The 25,256-nt window shown below is 53.1% G+C and overlaps 1 protein-coding gene and 1 long non-coding RNA gene across 2 annotated transcripts; one reads left to right on the top strand and one right to left on the bottom strand.

Annotated features, from left to right (window-relative positions):
• Nucleotides 1-6,151: 6,151 nt before the first annotated feature.
• Nucleotides 6,152-23,579, bottom strand: FOXRED2 (FAD dependent oxidoreductase domain containing 2). The gene is made up of 8 exons (XM_039246165.1): nt 22,396-23,579; nt 20,064-20,315; nt 19,670-19,933; nt 18,337-18,503; nt 15,284-15,449; nt 13,765-14,006; nt 11,913-12,083; nt 6,152-8,054 (listed from the first exon to the last, which is right to left on the bottom strand). Exons 1-8 carry the CDS (start codon nt 22,941-22,943, stop codon nt 7,810-7,812), a joined length of 2,055 nt encoding a protein of 684 aa, XP_039102096.1. The 5' UTR covers nt 22,944-23,579; the 3' UTR covers nt 6,152-7,809.
• On the top strand, nt 13,911-15,373 carry LOC120241184. Its single transcript, XR_005530846.1, has 3 exons — nt 13,911-13,984; nt 14,825-15,082; nt 15,193-15,373. It is a non-coding gene; the product is annotated as an uncharacterized LOC120241184 (long non-coding RNA).
• Nucleotides 23,580-25,256: the final 1,677 nt, after the last annotated feature.

Below are 25,256 nucleotides of genomic sequence, written 5' to 3'. Positions count from 1 at the left end.
CACTGCTCTACTTTCTGTATATCCTGAGGACTTGCTGCTTAAGTTTAAGGTCTGTTTTCTCTTTAGGACTATGAACTCCATGAGGAAAGGGATTCTGATTCTTTTATTCCCCATTTTACCCCTAGATGCCTGGCACAGTTTTTAAAAAAGATTTTATTACTTAAAAAAAAAGATTTTACTTATTCTTAAGTAATCTCTATATCCAACATGGGGCTCGAACTCACAACCCTGAGATCAAGATTTGCACGCTCCACTTAGCCCTGAGCCTGAACATAGTTGGCACTCAGCAAATGTTTGTTAAAAGACAGAGAGAGAGTAAAGAATGAAGTGAGAGGTGGCTTCAGTTTTGGTGTATGAATGGAAGTCCCTTAATCTGGTCCCCAAGAGTGGCCCTCTTTGAGGCTTGGGTTAGTCAGGACTCTTCCGTGGCAAGTGTCAGTGTTATAGTAAGCAGTTAGGTTCTAACGGATACCTGGAGGCCAGCAAGGAGGAAGTCATGGCCAGCTCTCAGGGGCCTGCCCTGGTAGCACGTCCCAAGAAGCCAGATCAAACCAGACAGGCCCAAGATGGCGGGCGTGTGCCATGATAGGAAACCTCTGACCAAATTAGGAAGAAAAAGGGCTAAGCCCTGCTTCTCTGCTCCAAGTAATCAATAATTTGCCCCCTAGTTCACAACTACTGATAAAAGATAGAAACCCAAGCCCATAGACACAGCTCTCTCTCTCTTTCCTCTCTCTCCCTCTCTTGAGCTTGCTGGAGCTCACATCTCAATAGTGTACTTTTCCTTTTAATAAACTTGCCTGCTTGTGTTGCTTCTCCATTGTTCTGTGTGTCTGTCTTTGAATCTTCTTGTGACAAGACTAAGAACTTTTGGCGACTCCTTTGGGCGGGGCTGGGTTGAGGCCCCAGGACCCCTCAGCCACCCCAGTTCACCCAGCAACGTCAGGCACCAACTCGAACCAGCTCATGCAAAGGGACTTATTAGCTCATTATAACTGGCATGTTCAGGATGCAGCTACAGTGGGATCAGGGCTCACAGAGGGTTGCGTTGCTTCTTTGGGTTTCTTCATTGTGTTGATTTCATGTTCCATATAGTGGGAAAGATGTTTACTACCAGTCACAAGAAGTCCTGCTTTGGATTGACAGTCTGACAACAGGAAAGTCCCTCTCCCTCCCAGGTTCCGACCGTCAAGTCTCGGGAAAGACTCTGATTGGCTCTGTGTGGGTCACTGTCCAACCGCGGTGCATCTCCGATGGACCAGTCGCATTATATGTCTGCCTGACCCCGCCCCCACTCCCTGCCTCCACTGTGATGGGTGGTCCTATAGCGTTGGTGGACATTGAGTGGGTTCTCCAAAGGAAGGCGTGTGGATTACAAACATGCGGGTATTAAGGGCTGTTTGACCCGAGTCCAATAATCCTTCCATTTGCCATATCCCTTCTTGATCAATTCATGTCTGATAAAGTTGGGAAGAAGTTGAGGCTGGAGGAGGGTCCTTTGGTCAAAGAAAGTTGTGCTGGGCCAGATTGGTTTTGCCTCGGTGAAAGTCCCTTTCAAGTGCAGAGCGTTTGATCTCTGTGAAATACTGGTTTGTCTTGGCTGACTTTCATACAAGTATGATAGTTAGTAGGCTGCTTGTGGTTTTACTGAGGCAAAGACAGACACCAGACTCCTGAGTTTCCACCAGTTAATTTCAGGCAACCACATAACAAAGGCTGAGTCTCCAAGGACTCTCTTCTTTTATTTAACTTGCTCGTGCTTCTCTTTCCTTCACTTTTATTTTTTTTAACCATTATTTTTTAAGGTATTTGTTTGTTTGTTTTAGTAATCTCTATGCCCAACATTGGGCTCAAACTCATGACCCTGAGATCAAGAGCTGCATGCTCTTTTTAAAAAAAATTATTTTTTTACATACATTATGTATGTATGTATGTATTTATTATGTTTTATTTATTTCTGAGAGAGAGCAAGAGAGACAGCATGAGCGGGGGGAGGTGGTCAGAGAGAGAGGGAGACACAAAATCTGAAGCAGGTTCAAGGCTCTGAGCTGTCAGCATAGAGCCTGACGTGGGGCTCGAACCCATTAATTGTGAGATCATGACCTGAGGGAAGTTGGACGCTTAACCGACTGAGCCATCCAGGCGCCCCTACACTCTTCTTTTTAATTGATCCCTCAGTGTATATATATTAAATGGTGCAATACCATAGCTATAGTTTACTAACAGTTTTTTGATGAATGTGCTTTGTAACTATCTTTGTAAGATGCTTATTAACAATTGCTAATACAAATATCATATCCGCTCTTATAAGTGTACCTTCACTGAAGCCACATTATAGCCACCCCGTGGTGACTATCCCTGTTATCTGTTACTGTGTAACAAACCACCCCTAGACTTAGTGGCTTAGCACAAGGATCATTTTCCTCACAAGTATGGCATTTGGGTGGGGCTCCGCAGGGATTGCTAATCTCTGCTCCATATGGGGAGCCCCGCTGGGACGGGAGGATCTATTTCCAATATGGCGCACCCATATGGCTGCAAGCTGGTCCTGGCTATTAGCTCGGAGCTCAGCTGGATGCCTCAGTTCCTCTCTACATGGGCCTTTCTCACTTCGCTGGCTGGGTTCCCAGAGACGTAGCGGAAGTTGCCAGTATCCAAGGGCCCGTGCCCAGAAACTGGTGGGGCATCACTGCCACCGTGTTCTTTTGGTCCAAACAGTCCCAGAAGCCCCCCTAATTCAAGGGGAGGGGATGCAGACCTCACACCTTGATAGGAATTGTCATAAAATCTTTGGCCATCTTTAACCTACCACGGTGCTTCATAGCACAGGCTTCTGGGCACTTCTTCTTTTCCTGATAGATGGACTTATTTAAAACTTAAACATAGCTGGTGTTAGGGGGGGCTCATCTCATATATTTTTGTAGTTGCTTTATTTGTTTTTTTAATGTTTACTTATTTTTGAGAGAAAGAGAGAGAGAAAGAGTGGGGGACGCAGAGAGAGAGGGAGACAGAGGGTCTAAAGCGGGCTCATGAACTCAAGACGGTCTTGAACTCAAGAACTGTGAGATTATGACCTGAGCTGAAGGCGGACGCCTAACCAACTGAGCCATCCAGGAGCCCCTGCAATTGCTTTATTTTTAAACTACAACGACAGACGATAACACACTGTGAAATTTCAAGGTAGATTGCATCGCCATCTTTCTTTTCTGGTGATGAGATTTTTCTGCATCTAATTAATTTATTAATGACTTGGAATGATCCAAGAGACTGGCCTGAGATGCTAACATCTCAAAGAGAACCAAAAAAACAGACGACAGACTTCTGGAACATTTTGCAATGAGCACTAAACTTGTGGCTTTCTCCAGAACAGCAGGCGAGTGAGTCAGTTTTAGTTATGCAGAACTGAGAAAGGAGCGAGACGGATATTCTGCTGGTCTTTTCTTCCCTGCTTAAATACATCTGTTACACGTTTTTTTTTATTTCAAGGTTGATGGATTGATCGTGTGATGTATTTGGATTAAATACTTGGGCTGAAGCATCTCGTATATTTGCCCGTCAGCTTCACTTTGCGGCAGATTTACATTCCGTCTGGGCTGCCAGATTGAATTAAATGCTTCTTTAAAGCCAGCAGTCTGACAAAAGCCTTTCCCCAGTCAGCATTTTTTACCATATTAAAAAAAAATAAGCATCTGCAGGGAAATGATGCAGCCTACGGTTTCTTTTCTAGGGAAGAATCCAATTTGGCTTTTGGGGAAGATGTTGTAATTGGTCAGAGAACTGAGGATCCGAACTGAGGTTGAAGGCTAGAGGAGGTGGACAGTCCAGGCTCTAGAGTTTTCCATCTGAACCATCCCGCCCCACCTGTATCACAGGACGTCTGGTTGAGGGAGTGGATGAATACTGTTTTTGAGGGTATGTTTTGTGTAACTAGCAGTTCAACACTTCTCTGCCATCCTGTGGGACCACACACCCTAGTATTTCGAGGGTGGCTGGAAGGAAGTGGATTTTCGAAGCAAACCACCTGTGTAATTGTTCTCAGCATGAGAATGGGGGACAGGATAGGGATATCTATCTCCTTGGGTTGTGGTGACAATGAACGCAGGTGAGCTGTTTAGTGCATGTGTTAGTTATCCACCGCTGTGTAACAAAACACCCCTTCAAAAAAAAAAACCCACAAAAATGTAGCAGCTTAAAACAGCAGACATTATGTCAAAGTTTCTGTGGATCAGGAATCTGAGAGTGGTTTAGGTGGGTGGTTCTGGCTCAGGGTTCTCTGAGGCTGTGTTCAAGGTGGTGGCCAGCACGGCAGTCATCTAAAAACCAGATGGGAGTAGGATCTGCTTCTAGGCTGATGCACATGGCTCTTGGCAGATCTTGGTTCCTTACATGGACCACTCTGTCCATGCCTGGGTGACCTGAGCAAGTAACTATAGAGGGAGAGGGAGAGAGAAAGGGAGACGGAGAGAACAGTCTCTTGGTGGGTGAATGCTACAGTCTTTCAGTCTTTTTATAACCTAATCTTGAAAATGACATCCTGTCACTTCTTTTTCTAAATTTATTTATGTATTTTGACAGAGAGAGACAGGGAGAGAGAGGGAAAGCACGAGTAGGGGAGGGGCAGAGAGAGCATCCCAAGCAGGCTCTGAGCTATCATTGCAGAGCCCTCTGCAGGGTTCGACCTCACCAACCGAGAGATCATGACCTGAGCCAAGATCAAGAGTCGGAGGCTTAACCGACTGAGCCACCCAGGGGTCCCGTCACTTCTGCTCTATTTGCTAGAAGTGAATCACTCAGTTCCGCTCACCCTCAACAGGAGGAGAATTAGCTCCACCTCTTTGAAGATGTATCGAAGACTTTGTGAACCTATTTTTAAAACCACCACAATGCAGTTCTGGGTGTGCAGGAAGTACTCAGTAAGTAACTGGGTATTGGAATTAGTTTAGCAGACAAATTCACTTCCTGGTGATTCAATTTGTAGGCAGACTTTGGCTGTGCCCTCACTTTTACCAGATGATAGGACTCGGAGGCTCCACTGTGGGTTGGCGATTACCCCCAGGGAACCTCCACAAAATGAGGATTTTTATCTTTCCTTTTCTATTGCTTGGGAGAGAAGATGCTTCCAGAGATCTCCTCTCTTGTGATGGGTCAGTCAGCCCAAACGCTATAGAGAGTAAGGGAAAAAAAATGTGTCCGCAAGCCTAATACTGCTACTGTTGACATTTTGTGACATGTCCTTGCCAGGGTCTCCCCTGTATGTGGCTTTCTAGTTTTATATAGTTCTAAGTAGTTTGCAACTACAATTTCATATTCTGCTTTTCGCTGGACTTTGTCACGCATGTATTTCTACTGCATGGTCTTCCACCGCCTCTGAGCGTTTTTGAGAGCTGTGTTGTATTTTGTTGGGTGAAAACTCCATAGTTTGCTTGACTATTCTTTTATCTTGATGGCGCAGAGCCCAATGTGGGGCTTGAACTCTGCAACCGCGGGATCAGGACCTGAGCTGAGATCAAGAGTCGGACACTTAACCGACTGAGCCACCCAAGCGCCTCTATCCTTTTCTTTAAAGACTCACGTTAGTTAAATATGGCTGGGGTGGGGGCGGCTGGCTCTCTTGGTTGGCGGAGGGTGTGATGCATCATCTCGGGGTTGTGAGTTCAAGTCCCACATTGGGTGTAGGAATTACTTTAAAAAAAAAAAGGAAAAAACAGAGTTCACCTGAAACTAATATCACATTGTATGTTAACTAACTGGAATTTAAAAAACTTAACTTTAACTATGGGCTGGAAATGTAAAACCTTTTCCTTTGGGGAATTACTTCTTTGCTTCTAAACTTGGGACAGTCCTTTCTTTTATTACGGCACCCTTTCTCCACCTCTAGTTTTTGTATGGCTTTTTTTTTAATATTTATTTTTCAGAGAGAGAAAAACAGAGTGTGAGTGGGGGAGGGGGAGAGGGAGACAGAGACAGAACCCGAAGCAAGCTCCAGGCACAGAGCCCAAGGCAGGGCTCGAACCCACACACCGTGAGATCATGACCTGAGCCGGAGTTGGATGTTTAACCCAATGAGCCACCCAAGCGCCCCCAGTTTCTGTACGGCTTTAAAAAATATTCCTCAGGAATTAATTTCGAAGTACAGCATGAAATAGGGGTTTGAAATGAGATTTATTTTCTTTTCCAAATTACTGATCAGTTTCACAAGAATACCAGAGAAGGCGTCTCTAATCAGCTAACCCACGAAACCATATCTTACGAAACACAAACGAGGCTGGCTGAAATTCTGACAGCATTAACGACCCGGCAGATGATGGCAGAAAGCAGCAGATGTCACATAGTTAGGCGTCAGTGAATCGTCTGTTGAAGCACCTTGAACTTTTATTGGCACAAGCTGCTTAGCCACCGTCGGTAACTAACTGGGTAGGTGTGACGAGCAGCGTGACTTTACGGGAACAGTCCTAATTACAGGATTTGTTTTACAAAAGGTTTTGGGAAAGGGTGGGCGGGCTGACGGGACCCAATCTGGTTTACATGGAATTTGTATGAAATACGGCAAACCCCCTGGGGTTAGAGAGGGATCCTTAGACGTTTCAGCCCTGGGCGAATGTCAGGTATGGTCCCAGGAAAGCACCTCCCCTCCAGGCTCAGGCTGCCGAGTGTCACTGCTGTAGCTGCACAGGACTGGAGGGAGAGGCGTCAGCAGACAGGCAGCAGGCCGGACGGTGGAACTAAGAGAGGAAGAGGGTGTTTCCAGAAGATGGCTGCGGATCCAGAAAGCCCGTGTCCCTTGAATCCGGAGTGCAAGCACGGACTAGTACAAACCAGCGAAAAAGCTATCATCTAGGGGCCTGAGCTTTGAAAAAATCACCATGATTACTGTATGTACAAACGGTTTCCTTTCCACGGCCTAGTCCTAAATGGGACGAAAAGGCCTGACGGGAGCGCAGGAAGGGAACAGATTTCCGGCGAGGCAGAAGAGCGCGGGCGGCAAAGGGGACCAGAAGGTAACCACGCTGGTGTCATTGTACAAATGCGGTTGGAAAGGCCTCCTGGGTGAGCCAGGCTCCGTACACACGGCAGGCGAACCACCTCAGAATGGGTCCTCACTGGGAAGACAGGGTGCTGATGGTTCAGCGAAACCGGCTCAGGCAGGTCTGAGGCAGCGCGTTGTTCCGGGTGCCAGAGGGCAGGGGCGGGGCACGGGCAAGGCCAAGGGCACGGGGCCAGTAGGAGGAAAGAGAAGAGAATGCAGAGGTTGAAGATAAGTCAGGGAGTGTGGTCTGGGGGCGGACGCAGCTCTGAGTCCTGCTGCTCAGGGAGAAGCCTGTTTAGATAAGGTGGCTTTGCAGGAGCTGTCCCTTCTGCGCTGGTGACAGTGGCTGGGCCCAGGCTGATAAGCTGGGCAGGGCGCCCCTGGGTTCTGGGAACAGAGGCAGGGGCAGGGAGCGGCGGAGTGGTGAGGTGGGCAGAGCGGAGCAGACCTCAGGGCTCCCCGGACAGGGACTCCTAGGAGTCGCCTACCCACTCTGGGCTAATAGCTTCATCAGGGGTGACAGTCCCACCTGCGCGAGATGGCTGAGGACATTAGAGTGTCTGCTTTAAAGTGCCTGCCACAAACCCTTAAGGCTTTTTCTCCGGACCCCACCTCCCGGGCAGCCAGGGACCAGACCGGAGGGGAGACGGCTGGCCGGCCTCCCTCAGCCCTGACACGCCCTCTCCGTATGGCCTTGGTCACTGTGACCATCTGAGTGGCCCGGCAACCACAGTGGCGGGACAGAGGCGCCGGCTGTGGGCCTGGGTGGGGAAGCCTGGCTGTCACAGCTCTTCCTTGTTGCTGTTGAGGGGCTGGAGCGGAGGCCCTGGGGCCCGGGGGCCACCCTCGGGCCCCCGGCGCCCGTCCTCAAGGTGGCTGCCCATGGAGGCATCGTCCTGCGGGAGCCCGCGCTCTGCTCCACGCCGTCGGAGGCTCTCGGTTCCCACAAGCCCCTGCGTTCTCAGGTACCCCTGCTGGCAGAAGGGGGGCAGCTTCTGGTGCGTCAGGGCAAACAGGAAGCAGGACTCTACACAAAAGCAAAAAGGAGATAAATGAATAAGACGGTGACGTGTGGGGAGAGGAAGAGGAGCGGCCGATGCCCCGGGGCCTCACCTAGGCCTTGCGCCTGGGAGCTCACGTTCATGGGTCCCTCACAACCGATCCGAGGAGCCACGGATTTCGTTCCAAGAATAGTTGGCCTGCCCGGCCATTCTGGAAGAACGAGGCTCCAAACAGAAAGCGGAAACCAGATATGACTCAGCTCCCTGGGGATCTGGGCCCAGCGGTGCTCTGCAGGGAGCCAGCCCCAGCTGGGAGCTTGGCCACCCCAGAGCAGACCCCCTCGGCCCTTTCTTCTTCTAGAAGCTGGCCTGGCCAGGAGCTGGGTGGTCAGCCCTATTTTGAACTCAGGGCTGCCTGCAAGGATTTATTCCCCCTCAGCAATATCTGGGTTGCAAATACCGGGTGTAGAGCACTGGTCTAAGCACCGTGGGGGGTGGACAGAGGAAGCTGGGAAACCCTGGTCGCTACCACAGCAGAGTGTTGGCCCACAGCTCGTTGGCTCTGTCAGGAAGCAGCTGTGGATGTTTATGATCCAGAGATATGAAGAAACCACCAGAAGAGCAAGAAGTAGCTCCTTCTGGGGAGCGAGGGTGGAAGTGAGAAAAAATGTTAGCTAAGGGCTTATGTAACTTCCGCTTAAAAAATAGAAAAGATGAAACTGAACTGGGCTCGGTCTTCTCAGGGATTTAAGACAAGATGAGAAGGGGCCAATGTCCAAAAACTGTCTTGAGCCTTTTATCTCCAAAACAAGCAAACACACACACACACACACACACACAAAATCCCCCCAAAACAGACACGTTGCAAAGGACGTCGTGAGGCTCGCAGGGGTGAAGAGGTTGTAGGAGGTACACAGAGAGTATTTCCTATTTTATTCCTGACTTATGCACAGACAGCCCGTGGGAGAAGAGTCCTCTCTGAGCAAGGAGGACAGCAGACACAGGGGAGGAGGGCAGAGCGGCAGCGAGGTGGACTTTTGGCGAGCACCACCTCCTGAAGACACACGTCACCCCTTCTGCAGGGCCAGGGGGGCAGAGGAGCCCGGCAGAATCTGGGGCCAACACTAGCAGCTGTGCATCAGCTCAGGGGGTAGAGGAGAGCCCACTTCCCTGCCAGCTGGCTCCGAGGCGGGAGGGCTCATCCAAGCGGAAGGCAGTGACGCTTAGTGGCTCGCAGTGCCGAGCAGATCCCGAGAGTGGGGGAGCCCAGAGGCTGCAGGGCCCGGATGAGGCACTGGTGGAGGCTGCGCCGCATGGCGGGATATACCCGCAATAGGCGCGGCCATCTTCGTGGACTCCTGAAACCTCCTCGAGACACAGGCCGGGATCTTGTCGCTGAGATCTCTAGACTTGTATCATGTAATTTCCCACGTAAGCGTGTGCAGTCACAGTTGTTAGTTTGCAGAATGCCAGCACTTCAGAGTCGCTCAGCGCTGAGCCATGAATGACCTCTGAGTGTCTTCATGTACTTAGATTGAATTTACACTGCTGTTTCAAGCCATCCCTCTCTTTAAAAAATGTTTTAATGCTTATTTATTTTTGAGAGAGAGAGAGTGCAAGCGCACACGCACACACAAGTAGGGGAGAGGGCAGAGAGAGAGGGAGACACAGAATCTGAAGCAAGCTCCAGGTTCTGAGCTGTCAGCACAGGGCCCGACATGGGGCTCGAACTCATGGACCATGGGATCATGACCTGAGCTGAAGTTCGATGCTTAACGAACTAAGCCACCCAGGCACCCCAGGCCGTCTCTCTTAATCTATATGTTTTTATTTCAAAGTTGACGGAGGCTGTTGAGAGAACACTGACCATCTCTAACCGGACTTTTTTTTTTTTTTTTTTAATGTTTTATTTATTTCTAGGACAGAGAGAGAGAGAGAGACAGTGTGAGCAGGGGAGGGTCAGAGAGAGAGAGGGNCTGTTAAGCTTTGTTGGAGGATTTGCAGAACCCAGTAGGACTGGGAAAAGCGGGCGATGTCATACCAAATTTTTTTTTACTGTTTTATTTATTTCTAGGACAGAGAGAGAGAGAGAGACAGTGTGAGCAGGGGAGGGTCAGAGAGAGAGAGGGAGTCACAGACTGAAACAAGCTCCAGGCTCTGAGCTGGCAGTCAGCACAGAGCCCGATGCGGGGCTCGAACCCACGAACCACAAGATAATGACCTAAGCGAAAGTCGGACGCTTAACTGACTAAGCCACCCAGGTGCCCCTCTAACCGGATTTGATATGAACAGTGCCTGATACACAGCTGGTGTTCAAAAGATGTTTGCTGAACACAAAAGAGTGGATGTTCTAGGCATTCAGGGGTTTTTTAAAAAAAGACAAAAATTTGGCTTGTTTCAGTTCTCCCTCTAGAACATCAGACTTCTGTCAATGCTATCTTCCAGTTTGCCGATTCTCTCTTCCCCTCTGTATAATGCGCTACTTTATCTTCAGGTTGGCTTTCTAATTACATATTTTTTTCACTTCCAGAAGTCTTACTTAGATCTTTCTGAAAGTTGACCAATTATATTTCTAAGAATCTGTTTGTTTCCTTATATATTTAATTTTTTCAAATGTGTTTTATAGTTTATCTATTTTGAGAGAGAGTGTGCACGCATGAACAGGGGAGGGGCAGAGAGAGAGAGAGAGAGAGAAAGAGAGAGAGAGAAAGAGAGAGAGAGAGAATCCCAAGCAGGCTCCATGCTGTCAGTGCAGAGCCCGACTTGGGGCTCAAACTCACCAACCGTTAGATCATGACCTGAGCTGAAATCAACAGTCAGACGCTTAACTGACTGAGCCCCCCTGGCACCCCATTTTCCTCACATATTTTAGACAGACTTTGTTTCCTCTTTTGTAACCATTCCAATTCCCACAGTCTTTCCAGTTTGGCCCCACAGTTTGCTGTTCGTACCGATACTTCCTCCTGGCTGTTTGTGTCCTTATGTGTTAAATGTTTTTGGCTTGGTGGGGGAGGGGCGTGGGCTCGACTTACTTGGAACTTTCTCTGTGGGAATGTCTTTTGAGCCCTAGTTTTAAGGTGTGTTTCTTCACAGAGATCTTGCATTCACTTCTGTGATTTTTGCACAATGATGGTGTGAAGTCTGGCCCCCAACTCACATGAGCGAGGCTTAGTGGTTAGAGATTCTTGGGAGAGCGCCTCCCTCACTCTACCCAGAGCCAAAAGGACGCGTCCCCATCATCTCCCTCTTGGGAGTGTTCTGTGCCTCCCGGTTAATCCACTGAGATCCAAGCTTATGTGAAGGGTCTCTAAACAGATTTCCCACTCTCCTGCCTCACCTTCCCACCTGCAAGGGCCGTCAGTTACCTGGGTTCTAGTAACTGACTGATGACGGACAGATAGACCATGTCCAGCAATGGCTTTATGCTTTTCTTAGTCTTTGGCCTCTGAGAGTTCCCTTTTTTTCCTGCCAGTTCTTTAAAAATAACATTCACGGTGCCCGGTTGGCTCAGTCGGTTGAGCGTCTGTCTGAGTTTTGATTTCAGCTCAGATCTTGGTCCCAGGGTTGTGGGATCCAGCCCCGTGTCAGGCTCCATGCTGAGCATGAAGCCTGCTTGGGATTCTCTCTCTCTCTCTCTCTCTCTCTCTCTCTGCCCCTCTCCTCAGCTTTCTCTCTCTCTAACAAATAAAATGAAACAAAAATGACATTCAACTCAGCAACTTCAGGTGTGCCGTCCTGCGGACATCTAGTCTACCCCATGGATAACGGAATTCTCAAGTGGAGATTTCTAGATAGGACTCCTGAAACCTCACGGGAAATGGATCTCTCTGGGCTTCTTTCAACCCCCAGCTCCCTGACTTTGTCCTTCTAGGAATGTAAGTTACCTGCATAGAAGCTTCGCAGATCCGTGTCCAAACAGTTCTCCAGGAAGCGCCTCAGAGGTAAGATGTGCCCCACCGGCGCGGTCCAGTCCGTCAAGAAATCTTCCACGATGTGGTGGATGGCTGTGGGCCGAGGCAGCGGCCAGTTGGCAGGCCGGAACCTCACCTCCTGCTCTGTGGGGAGGAGAGGGGAGCTGCGTCAGGGCCCCGTGGCCGGGCTGCCCGTGCTGGAGCTGATGGTGTGGTTCCCATGCACCCCGGCTGCCTCCCTTCCTCCCTTCCTCCCTCCCTCCCTCACTCCTGGCCTGCCTGACACTCTGCGTGGGGCAGCGGCCGGCCTGTTCGACAGCCATCTCTGGGTTTGCAGAGACTAGATCTGTTCCTCGTGGCATCAGAAAGCGGAACCAAGACTAATCACTTGCACTTGGTGTTTTTCTAAGACGTGTGTGCACTGAGGTCCCCTGTGATTGCTTCGGAACTGCTCTTTACGCCACAGCTCGACCATCCTTGTTACTGGGAAACTCGACGTTAGGGGCGCCCCATCCCACTGCTGGGCAGCTTCGAGCATTAGCTGCTCCTGATTCCTAATATAAGCCTGCGTTCCTGTCACTCTGACCTGTTGATGTTACTTCTGCCTGTTTTTAGAACGCCTCTTCCAAGTGACAGCCCTTTAGTTTCTGGAGCAGGAATCATGTTCCCCGGGGGGGGTGGGGGGTGGGGGGGGACTCATTTACTGGTAGCTACTCTGTGCCAAGCACCATGGTGGCATTCTGTGTCTTCATTTTTTTATTTTATTAAAATATTTTTTTTTACGTTTATTTATTTTTGAGAGAGAGACAGTGTGAGCAGGGGAGGAGAAGACACACACACACACACACACACACACACACACACACACAGAATCTGAGGCAGGCTCCAGGCTTTGAGCCATCAGCACAGAGCCCAATGCCGGGCCTGAACCCATGAACTGTGAGATCATGACCTGAACTGAAGTTGGACGCTTAACTGACTGAGCCACCCAGGCGCCCCAAGACTTTATTAAAAAAAATTTTTTTTTAAATGTTTATCTTTGAGAGAGAGACAAAATGTGAGTTGGGGAGGGGAAGAGAGCAAGAGAGACAGAATCTGAAACAGGCTCCAGGCTCAGAGCTGTCAGCACAGAGCCTGATGCGGGGCTTGAGCTCATGAGCTGTGAGATCATGATCTGAGCCGAAGTTGGATGCTTAACTGAGCCACCCAGGTGCCCCAATTTTATTTTTTAAGTAATCTCTAAGCTCAGCATGGGGGCTCGAACTCACAACCTCAAGATCAAGAGTCGCACGATCTACTGACTGAGCCAGCCAGGCGCCCCACATTCTGCATTTTTTTTAATCTCATTTATCTTCACGTAATCCTATTGTCATTCCCATTTTACAAACGAGGAAGCTGAGGCTCAGAGAGTGTAAGCAGTGGTCTAAGGCTGCACAGCAGGGGAAGGACAGCCTGGGAACACTGCCCGGGTCTTCCGCGCCTTTTATGCTGTACGCCTGTGTTAACCACGTCCGGCTCCTTTCCCTGTTCCCTCTGACAGTCAGGCCCCAGGTCCCCTTCCCCTCCACGCTCAGCCTCCCTTGGACACACAGAGCAAGACAGTGGCGCCTGGAGGAGATCACGACACTCCCTGTGCGGCCCGCCCGGATCACAGTGCGCACCAGAATCTGGAACACTGTTTCTCATTCCCAGACCCTCTGCCTCATCTGTCCTATGGGTGACCCCCCCCACCTCCTCTGCCACCACTGTGTCCTTCTCTGTCAGCTGAGAGTGCAGTGTGAGGGCTCAGTGGCGACACGCTGACGGACGGCGGGGTCCGGCTCACCGGTGGGGAGGTGCCTGTAGTAGTAGATGACGGGATGGAGGAAGTTCGACTGCCACGCGTCTTCCGTGTGCCCCACGGAGCGGTCGTAAAAGAAGACGTCCTTGTCGGGCCCGGAGAAGTTTCTGCCGTACTCCATGTTGATGACGAAGAGCCCATGCCTGGCCCTCCTCCCTGTGATGGTCTCCAGCTGGGCCAGCATCTGCACGGGGAACTCCTCCAGGTAGTCAAAGGCGGTGGCGTTCCTGGGGACAAGGGCAGTACGGGAGGGCACGACCCTCAGGGTTGCAGCAGAGGCCAGAGGGGCACGTGCGTGTGTGCACACGCATGTGCAAACAGCGTGCGGGCTCTGACCCTCCTCACACATCTCACTGGAGCATGACTGTCCCCGCTGAGCCCCGACTTACACAGGGGACAGATTCCAGAAAGCTCTCAGTGACCTGACATGTATCTGGGAAAAGGGTGACCGAGGCTGAGAGGACAGTCATGGGAAAGCCCTGGGAGGGAGCCTCGGTGTCTTCAAGGGACAGGAGGCAGGCCAGCCAGTGTGGCCAGAGTGGCCTGGAGCAGAGAGCAGGGGCAGGTGGAGGGCTTGTGTGTGCCATGACGCAAACGCCGGGTTTTGTGTGCGCTGAGAATGGAGGCCACCGGCCCCTGGAAAGTGCTGCGCAGAGATGCACATGTGTGACTCGGGTTTAAGGGCACCGCCTGGCCGCTGTGTTGAGAGCAGACCGTGGGGCAAAGGTTCGAGGCTGCAGTCGGTTCAGGTGAGAGGCTGGCGGTGGGTGAGGGCTGGACCAAGTCGGCTGTGGGGGGGGGAGGGGCAGGGGGAAGGGGTGGTCAGACACTTGATGGAATTTGAAGGCGGCGCTTAGCGGGGTGCAGGGGGCAGTCAGAATGTGGAGAGCGGGTAGGGAAGAGAGGAGTCCCGATGCGGGGAATCTCGCACTGAGCACTAGTGAATTCCTTGTGTGTCCCTGAACTTGGCACGCTGTCGCCCTCCCTGGCTTTGGGTCAGGCTGTTCCCTCTGAGAGACGCCCCCTGCGTCTGACCTGTCCTCAGAGCACCCTCCTCCCTGCCTGCTCTGCCGTGTGTCGTCTGTGATCTGCCACCTGTCACTTAGCTGAGAAGAAGACAGCGTGGTCCTGCCCTGAGGGGGGGCCTTCCACCCGTATTGCTGCGGTTTACTGCGCATCTGCTCGGTGCCCAACGCTGTCTGCCGGTTACCTTCACGCCTGCCTGTAACCTAAGGGTTGTTATTCCTGTGCTGCAGACGAGAAAAGCTCAGAGAGGCTAAGTGAGCTGCCCAAGGCCACACAGGTAGAAAGCGGCAGACCTGGGAGGCACACCCAGATCTGTCTGTCTGTCCAGCTTATGGTGTTGATTTCACTGATTCCCACTCCTAGAATGGATCCCCCTGTCCCCTGAAGGCTTCACTTAGGAGGGAACCACAGGGCCACTCTGCGCCGGAACAGGCAGAGAGGAGCTCCGACCAGTGAACGGTGAAGCTGGGCTACTCACTCCTTCAGCAGGACGACGTCAGCCAGCACGCCGAACATCTGGTAGAGCCCAGAAGCCTCGTTGATGCGCCGGATGATGGAGCTCGTCAGCTGGGAGATGGGGTGCTCGGTGGAGGGCCAGGCGACGCCGTGGTGGCGCTGCTCCAGCAGGCGGTGGACGGCACGCGCTGAAATGGCCAGAGGGAGGGACGGCACGCCGCACGTCAGACTTCGCCTCTCGCCACCCAGATGGCTGTATGGTCCCTGTCGGCTGCCTGGAACTCAACACACGCTTGTGTGCGTGGCTCCAAGGTGCCTCTGGTGGGGGCACCTGGGGGGCTCAGTCGGTTAAGCCTTGATTTCGGCTCAGGTCATGACCTCACAGTTTGTGAGTTCGAGGCCCGTGTCAGGCTCCGAGCTGGCACCTCAGAGCCTGCCTGGGATTCTCCCCATCTCCTCTCACGCTGCCCCTCCCCAGCTCTCGCTCTCTTTGTCTCTCGAAATAAATAAACTTAAAAAAAAAAAGAAGACGCCTTTGGAGCGGGGTCACTCAAGGTTTCCTATCAAGGGCCAGATGGGCCGTACTTTGGGCTTTAAAGTCTGTCACTCTACTCAGTTCTGCTTCCGGCACGAAAACAGCCGGAGCGGGTAGTGGAATGGATGGGCGGGGCGGGGTCTGACTCCAGGCCAGAGTGTCCCTGCCCCGCTTTGGGTCCCCTGCCTGTGGAAGTCCCATACTACCCCTCGCCGGCGCCATGTCAACCCCGGCCCCCGGGCCTCCCAGTGACCCCGCTCCTTTCCCGGGGCTCCACCTCCCTCAGGGACTCCCAGCTGGAAAACCTTTCCATGCCTCCTGTCCTCCAGAGCCCGAACCTGAGCGGTCACTGATGGAAGGACAGAAAAGCGACAGCTGTCTGAAACGACAGGCAGACGCTCTGTCGCCTATCTGGGGCTGCCGTGCACAGCTGTGAAATCGGGCCTGTTCTTCCAAACCTAATCAACACCATATCCAACTCCGAGAAAGGCGAGGACACAGACCATGCATGTGACAGGGGACTCGGCTGGCCAACACTCCCAGGAGTAGCTCTTCGGCCTCCCCAGACATCCGGCTCTGGAGGAAACAATGGCTCAGTGGAGTTTTGCACAAGGCCGAGGAACACACAGCTAGTGGCGTCTGAGGGGGGAGGGGCGCCCTGACACACGGGGTCACAGGCTTCAGAGTCTGGCGCGTTCTGAAGAGCAGGCAAGGGACCAAGCTGGAAAGGTGAGCTGGCATGGGCCTGGCAAAGCTCAGAGTGGCACGCCGGGGAGCTGGAGGCTTCCCGGGGGAGGAGGGGAGCCATGGAGAGCCGCTTAAGCTGTAAGCAGGGGAAGGAGACTTCTTCTTTTTGTTTTCGTTTACAGAAAGGATGTTTTGGCGGGTGGCTGAGACACAGGAGGGGGATGGGCTGGGTGGCAGGCAGGTCCCCCCGTGCGGGCACGGTCTGTGCCGTTCACAGTTCATGTTCTGCTGCTTTCCTCTGCCTTGTTGTTTGCGCCTGATCTGCCATGGGACCGGTTTGTCGGGTCTGAGCAGGATGTGGGGGCCACATCACCCCTCCCCCGGCAGGATCTGCAGCTGGTAGTGCAGACCACACAGCAACCCGGGACAGCTTCCCGTTTGCCCAAGCTCAGTGGTTGGCTGTGAGCTTTAGAATCAGACGCATGTGGATTCAAATGACCCTTCTGCCAACCGGCTGGGTGACTGTGGGCAAATTACTTAAGTTCTCTGTGACCCCAGTTTCCTTATCTGGGAAGTGGCATTTCAGTAACAGAGGCTGACATGAGGACTGGGTATGGGAGCTGAAGAAAGGTCAGGGGACAAAAGGAAGTGGGGGCGGTGCGGCAGAATCTTCCAGAACAGCAGGTGCAGGGAGGGTAACATGCACAGGAACAATGATGGAGATTTCTTTCTTTTTTCCTTTAAGAAAAATTTTTTAAAATTTATTTTTGAGAGAGAGAGAGAGAAACAGAGTGCAAGCAGGGGAAGGGCAGAGAGAGAGGGAGACACAGAATCCAAAGCAACCTCCAGGCTCTGAGCTGTCAGCACTGAGCCCGATGTGGGGCTCAAACCCACGGACCGTGAGATCGTGACCTGAGCCGAAGCTGGATGCTTAACCTCCTGAGCCACCCCGGTGCCCTGAGGACTTATTGGGGAGACACAGCTAAAGGGACGTATGCTTCTCCTTCTGAGTGCGTGTGCGCGCGCGCGTGTGTGTGTGTGTGTGTGTTCAATCTGCGGACATTTTGGCTTAGGGACAGCAAACTCGCTCTCTGGCTTCCCTCTCTGACAACACCCATCACCCCTGGGACATAAAATACATCGTCTGGAAATCAAACATGGTTATTCTTCCCTGCCAAGCAGGAAGGAGAGTCAAATGCAAAAATGAACATTAAATTACTGGGAGTCATCAAATTAAATACAGAAATGCCAGGATGCAGGATCCTTGTGGCATCTGTGGCACAATCAACTGGTCCACGTGACACTCCCCACCCACCCAAGTCCGCCAGCCCGCCTGCGGTGCAGGAAAGTCACACCGTCACGACTGATACAATCTGACGGCAACTTTTACTGAAATCTGTTGGTACCTGGACGATCTGTGCGTCACGCTTCACAGCCGCAGGTCCTCATGTACTGGAGTCCTTACAGCAGCCCCAACGAGGGCGGAAAGTTCACCTCGTTTACAGCTCTGAGGTCCCGCAGTCCAAAAGAGGCTTCCAGAGAGGTGGTGAAGCCTCACCTCTCAGACCACCCAGCTGGGGAGGAACCCACAGCAGCACTGCCCAAACTCGGCCTTCTGGCCAACACCTGGTGCCTGGCTGGCGCAGGACTCAAGCACGTAACGTGCTAACTCCCGGTGAACTTTACTTTCACACCTTACCTGACACTTTTCTAGATAAACCCTCAGATCACGAAAACCTGTTGCCCTCTGTCCCGGACAGGGGATTTCAGACTGGCAAGCAATCTCATTAAGGCTGCTGGGCATCAGGAGCACGTTTACAAACCCTGGGGATTATTCTCCCTGCCGGGCTCACCTGTGTATCGGAATCCATGGATAAAGCCCCCGGCAGACTTCCGGTAATCCACTGAGTGGCTGGCGGTACCCAGGACAAAGAGACCCCGGCTTCCTTTGGACTCATAGCTAGCTTTGACCAGGGGGTACTTCTTGCTGAACTCACCCCCGGAAGACAGTCGGAGGGACCTGTGAGCGGAGAGCGTCGTTAGTGAAAATCACTGCTGTGTACGAAATGGTTATGTTGTGCTCAGCACTGAGCTGAGTGTAAGGGCTTTATATGCCTTACTGCATTTATTTTACCATTATTTTTAAACATTTATTTTTGAAAGAGAGATAGACCACGAGCAGGGGAGGGACAGAGAGAGAGAAGGAGATACAGAATCAGAAGCAGGCTCCAGGCTCCGAGCTGTCAGCACAGAGCCCAACGCGGGGCTCAAACTCACGAACCTAGAGATCATGACCTGAGCTGAAGTCAGATGCTTAACTGACTGAACCACCCAGGCACCCCTCCTGATTGCATTTAAACCACACCGTGACCCTAGGAGCTGGGTATAATCATCTCTACTTAACAGATGGAAATAACTGAGGTTCAGGTTAAAGACGTGGTGGGTCAGGGAGGGGGCCAGGATTCAAGCCTGAGTGGAGGCTGGGCTCTGGGCTCCAGGCTTCAACTTGATGGGATGGAGTCTGGTTCAGGCCTTCCAGTTTCTCCTTGTCTGCCTGTGCTCTGGCCAGACGAAAGTGAGACACTGGATGGATTCTTTAATACCAAACCTTGCCAAGGGACTGGGGCGGCAATGTCTAAAGCAAAGGAGTTCACAACACAATTAATTGTAAGCGATGTCGGCAGCTACCACTTTGTTAAGGGTATAGTACATGCCGGGTACTTTCTGGATTAATCCTCACAATAGGCCTGCGAGAAAGAAAGTACGATCCCTACTACCAGACCCAGTGCAGGTAAGTTACTGTCCCAGAACCCACAGATTTGCTACGTGGAGAATCTCAGGCCCACGCCAGCGCCTGCATCCTTAGCCACTTTTTAGCAAATTCACCATCTTATTCTGCCTTGGCTCATTTTCCCAGCTCTCGGGTGAAGGATTGTAACACAGATAAAGACCCACTGTCGCTGCTGCTACAGGATGGAGCGCTTGGGGCCGTCGGTCCCTGTGAGGACAGACAGCTCACGTCCTGGGCGGGAGATCAGGTGGCATCCATATCCGCTGAGATGGTGCAGTCCTAAAAGCTGTCGCTGGCCCACCTGCCCTTGCCCCCCCTGCCTCGCCCCCCGCCCCCGGGGAGGTGTCAGAAGAGGTTTGCTAAATGATCCCAGTTCCTCCCCCGATTGGACTCACTTGTTGAAAATGGAGAAGTCAAAGTTCCAGCCCAGGCAGCGGATGACCCGGTCGTAGGCCACACGCATGGCGAAGTTGTCATTGTCGTCCTGGGGGAGGGTGATGGCGTCGGTACTCTGGTTGCCTTCCTCCAGGAAGAACCTCAGGGTGACGCGGAACTTGCCTTCACGGTCCTTCACGATGGCCAGATCCGTCAGGTCGGACTCGAGCAACCCGTCCAAGGACTTCAGCTGGTAGGTGTCCAGCAGGCCGTTGTTGATGGCCCTGGGGCCCAAGGGAAATGCCAAGAGAGAGAAAGGCGTCCGTACGGGGGACAAGGAGTCTCGGAGGAAGGGGTGGTTGGTCCAGTGGGGTCAGGAAGGGCTTTCAATCCACGAGCAACTGCGTAGCGTACCTGAGGTCTCCAACGTAGTGGGTGGCCCAGGACAGCCGGACGCGGGAGCGGCTCAGCATGTGGATGAAGTTGGTGACACCCAAGATGTTCTCTGCCGTCTCAAAGGCCGAGTTTCCCCGCCCCAGGATCAGCACGTTCTGACCCTCAAAGTCCTTGGGGTCCACGGACACAGACTCATAACCCTCCACGTGTTCGGAGCCCGGGAAGTCGACCTGGTTGGGGACTGACAAACCGGTGGCTACCAGAAGGACGCTGCAGGGAGGGGACAGAGGGAGGATGGCTTAGTCTCTCAGCTGTAAGGCTACTACATGAAAAGCACTCCCTGGATCTGTGATCTGGCTCGCCCGCCTCACCCAGACGACTGGCTCCTAAAAGAACATAGGAGGGGCACCTGGGCGGCCCAGTCAGTTAAGCGGACAACTTTGGCTCAGGTCATGATCTTGCGGTTCATGGGTTCGAGCCCCGTGTTGGGCTCTGTGCTGACAGCTTGGAGCCTGGAGCCTGCTTCGGATTCTGTGTCTCCTTCCCTCTCTGCCCCTTCCCTGCTCACACTCTGTCTCTCTCTCAAAAATAAATAAACATTTAGGGGCGCCTGGGTGGCTTAGTCGGTTAAGCGTCCGACTTTCGCTTAGGTCATGATCTCGCGGTTCGTGGGTTCGAGCCCCGCGTCGGGCTCTGTGCTGACTGCCAGCTCAGAGCCTGGAGCCTGTTTCAGTCTGTGACTCCCTCTCTCTCTGACCCTCCCCTGCTCACGCTGTCTCTCTCTCTCCTAGAAATAAATAAAACATTTAAAAAATAAATAAATAAACATTTAAAAAAAACTAAGGAAAAAAAGAACACAGGAGAACGTCCATTTCTTCAGCCATTTAGGCACCTGTCCCGGAGAATCTGAGACGTTACCCTCGCCCTCACTGAGCCCACTCCAGCGGTCTCCTTTACACATTTCTGGGATGGTCCCAGATACGAGAATCAACCCGATTCTCTGAGAAGATGACACAGGAGAAATCGAAACATTCACCTAATTGTGGACATAGCCGTTAGGCCACCCGTCACCCTCAGTGGTGAAAATCTCTTTTCTCTTTTCTGACCGGCCTGGCAGATGCAACTAACTGCTGAGCGGCAGTTCATCCCAGGCCCCGACTAAGCGCTCCAGACATCATCTTCTTGCCCAAAGCAACCCCGAGTTGGGGTTATTTGGCCTGCTTTCCAGGCGAGGAGACACAGGCCCTGCAGGCCCAGGGCAGCAGAGCCAGAGCCTGAACCCAGACCAGCCTGATTCCCAAGCCTGGCCCTTCATACTGGGGGTGGGGATGGGGGGCGGCGCGCAGCTGGGAGTGGGATCCTGGGGGTCGGTTTGATAACAGGTGATTTCAAAACTAGAACTTCTGACCCTTGTCCACGCAGCTCAGATCTGACTCCCCTATGCTTGTCGCTGGGTTGTGTACATGCGAGGGTGTAAGCTGGACCAAGCCTTCCTCCCCTGGGGCTGTAACGAGCAAGAAGCACAGCTGGGCCTCCAGCAAAAGGCATGAGAATTTGACCTCCAGGCACCTGCCCGGAGCCAGGTGCCAGGCTAACGGCCAGGAAGGGAGAGCCAGTCTGGTGTAGCAGACAGAACACAGGCTTTGGGGTCAGGAAGACACGGCTGCAGCCGGACCGCTTATTAACTGTGTGACACAGCACCAATTAATCAACTTCTCTGAGCCTCAATTATTCAGCGGTAAAACTGGGGCCAGTGAACTCTCCCCCTGCTCCCTAGGGTCCTTGTGGGGATTAAAAAAGGGCAGTGCAGTGTGTGACCCAGAGTATGGGCAGTCTACACAATACCCAGCTTTCTCCCAAGCCGAAGCAAGCTAACACCGAATGCGGGTGGCCCTGCCTGTTGGGACCTCTCACTTCTGCTGGGTCCTGAAATCCCACTGAGCCCATCAAACACTTGCCGAATGTTTTCCCCTCTATGTATTTTGGGGGAACACTAGCTCTAGGAGATGCTCTGCCGAAAGAGCTTTGTGGGTACCTATGCTTAGGTGATACTGAATGCCCACGGCTGGAGTGTTACAGCGAACATGAAGAAATTAAACACCGACAAACCCTGCAGGAAGGCGCTGGTTAGTATCTTCCAAGCAGATCATAATTTTTTTTTTTTTTGGACACGTTTGGGCAATGTTGGCTGAGCTGAATCTCTTAGCACTGGATTTCAGGGGGAGCAAGGAGTGGCAGAAATGCCCTTATTCTCTCATTTCTGCCAAACTTACCGGCCAACCAAGGGGTGTCAGTTCCCCTGGGAGAGGCCCCAGCGGCAGCAGATCGGTTCCGGAGCCAGGCCCCTTACCTGCACCGGTGTGCATGGCCCATCTGGTCGATCAGGATGAAGTAATGGCCATTCCATGCCTGCCGATCCTTGTTCAGAGTGACGTGGGCAATGGTGGTGTTGTACAGCACCCGGAGCCCCAGCCTGTCTGCGAAGTCACCCAGGTAGCGCACCATGTCGCCCGCATCGGGGAAGTAGGCGCTGGAGTAGTGTCTGAAGAGCAGCCGGGGGTCGTGGCTGAGCAGAGAGTTCCAGTCGTGGCGGAGGTTGAACTCGGCGTTGGCCTTGCCCGTGTGCCGCTTATTGATGCTGATGAGCTTGCGGTGGCGTGGGAAGCGCGTGAAGAAGATGCCGGGCCGCCGGGCGCGCTCGAACACCACGTAGTCCCTCCCGGCCCGCTGCAGGAAGTAGGCCATCTGCAGGCCAGCGGGCCCAGCGCCCAGGACGCAGTAGTCCCGGTGCGGTGGCCCCGAGTTCGGGGCCGGGCGCGAGCATAAAGCTGGGTGCAGTGCGAAGGTCAGGAGCAGTCCCGGCGGGCCCCACAACCGGGTTGCAGCCGACAGGCCCATTCTGCGGCAGGCCAGGGATGTGAGGCCTCGCGCCCTGGCTGGCCCCTCGAGGACCGGGCAGATGGGAGAAGGACTGGGGCTCGCCTAGGCGCTCGCTGCAATCTGAGGTCGGCCAGGACCAGACCCCAAGGCCCTCTGAGATCATTTACCTGCCTTCATCCTTTCAAGCTCGGATCTGGGGCTCCCCCCAGAAATCCCAATCACCTCCATCTCCTCGAAGGCCTCCGTACCCAGGGACGCCACCCTCCTTACTGCCATGGTAGTACGAGGGTGGGTGTTCCCCTATTCCTCCCCTAATTTGAGGGGTGCCCAACACCCTTCCCCAGCCCTCCTCAGCTGAGACCAAGGTACGCCTCTTTGGCCACGCCCCCGCCCTCAGGTCCTAGACCGAAGGAGGTGTGGCCTGCAGGCCCCGCCCCCTCTAGGTGCCGGGCGAGCCGGACTCCTCGGCCACGTGACAGGGACGACCCAGAACACCTGTCGCCACGCGGCGCTAGGCCGCAGTCCTGCCGGCGCGCGCTCTCCGGGGGCCGCTCCCCACGCGTGCGCGGTACCCACGCCCGCAGCACCCGCTTCCCTGCACGGAGCGCGGACGTCCCAGCCGCGCGGGAGACAGCCCGCAGTCGACTGGGGCCGCGCTCGGCCCGCGGGCGCCCTGGCGGCCCCGCCCCTCCCGCGCGGCCAATGGCAGGGGCGGGGGTCACGTGGGCTGCGCGCTGCACGCCGGGACGGGCGGGGCGGCCGTGGGGTCCCGGCGGCGCGGGACAGGCGCGCACGTGCTGCCCGCGGTCTGGAGCGGCTGGTGGCCGGTGGCGCTGGGGATTGGGGCGCTTGTGGGGCGCCAGGCTCTAGTTTTAAAGCTGTGCGTCGCCACGTGTAGGTGAGGCACGGAGACAGGTGACTTTTGGAGTTAAACCCAGTTCTTTCCCCGCGCTGTTAACGTCGCCAGACTTGTTGGCTGGCTACCCAGTTTTGGGAGACTGGAAACCATGCTGGGGAAGTCAGAATCTGTCTTTTGTTTGCTAAGTAACATCCGTTACTGGCTGGCCGTGCCACCAGCCGGGAGAAGGAGGTGAGCTTGTTTCCTACATTCTGCAGCCAGGGGCCAAAATGGAGCGGCTTGCTAGAGACCACGCAGTTCGGTGGAACCCAGAAATCACCCCCCCCCCCCTTATGCTCCAAATTATGAGCTCTTTCCAAAAAGCTTTTTATTCACAAATCCTATTTTGTGTTCGTGGTAATGTAAACAAACCGGCCTATGCTAGGCCAGTATGGATGCAAGTCCACTGCTAATTCACAGCAACTGGGTGTGGCTGAAGGGGACGCGAGTGAATGGCAGGGTGATGGAGAACCGCCTTTCAGGTGAACGGGGCGGTGGCTGCTGGCTTTTCAGAGGTGGAATGCGGGTCCTGCATCAGATTTAGAGGGCAGAACATATGAAGTTTTGAGGCAAGTACAGGAACCTTCCAGGGGGCCGTAAGCAGTCCAGTGAGGTGGAGCGGAGGGTTCTCATGGAAAGGCAGCCATGCCTAATGTGGAAAGAATTCTCTGGTCTAGCTTTGCATGGCTGGAGCTTCTTATTAAAAATTGTCCCTAGGCCCTCTCTAGAGAAGTCTTCCCTGACCTCTCAGAACAAAGTATCCACTAAGGCATGACATGTCTCTATTTATAGGTTGTATCCATAACAGAGAAGATTCTAGAGCAGAAACGATCTTATTCACTCTGGTGACCTCACTGCTTTCTCCAGCCTCTGGCAAACGGTAGGCCACCAGTAAGCATTTGCTGAATGAATACTGAAAGCAGACGGGCTCTACAAAGTGCCTAACCAAAAATAAAGTAGGAAGGCCTGCTTCTCAGTGGTTGTGAAGACTTGAGAATGTGTGCTGGCAAATAACAGAGTTCCCGAGGTAGTTGCTGGTCTTATTTGGGGAGTAGTGGGAAATCAGGCCTAAAAAAGGATGGCAGGGCCTTGATAGGGGCTGACCCTGAACCGCAGGCAGCCGGGTGCAGTGGAAGGTTTCGGGAGTCGGGGCTGAAGCCGTTCACCTTGATGGCCCCAAGCAGGATGGACAGGGGCGGGGGATGGAGAAAATAAATGAGGCATTTGGAAGCCGGTGCCGTTTTTAGAGACCAGGGCTGAACTGAACTTCCACCTGGCCCCCCATCCCAGTGAATCCTGCTGGACTGAGTCGTGGGGCTGCAAGAGGCAATTTGGGAGGGGGTACCAGGCCCAGGTCTGAAACCCCATGGTACTTGTCACACCACTTTAACCATCTCCCTATTTTGCAGACCCCCCAGGAAGTAGGTTTCATG

This window comes from Hyaena hyaena, unplaced genomic scaffold (genome assembly GCF_003009895.1).
Source record: "Hyaena hyaena isolate Hyena2069 unplaced genomic scaffold, ASM300989v1 scaffold_280, whole genome shotgun sequence".
In the NCBI taxonomy this organism is placed as follows: domain Eukaryota; kingdom Metazoa; phylum Chordata; class Mammalia; order Carnivora; family Hyaenidae; genus Hyaena; species Hyaena hyaena.
This window is presented reverse-complemented; position numbering and strand designations above follow the sequence as displayed.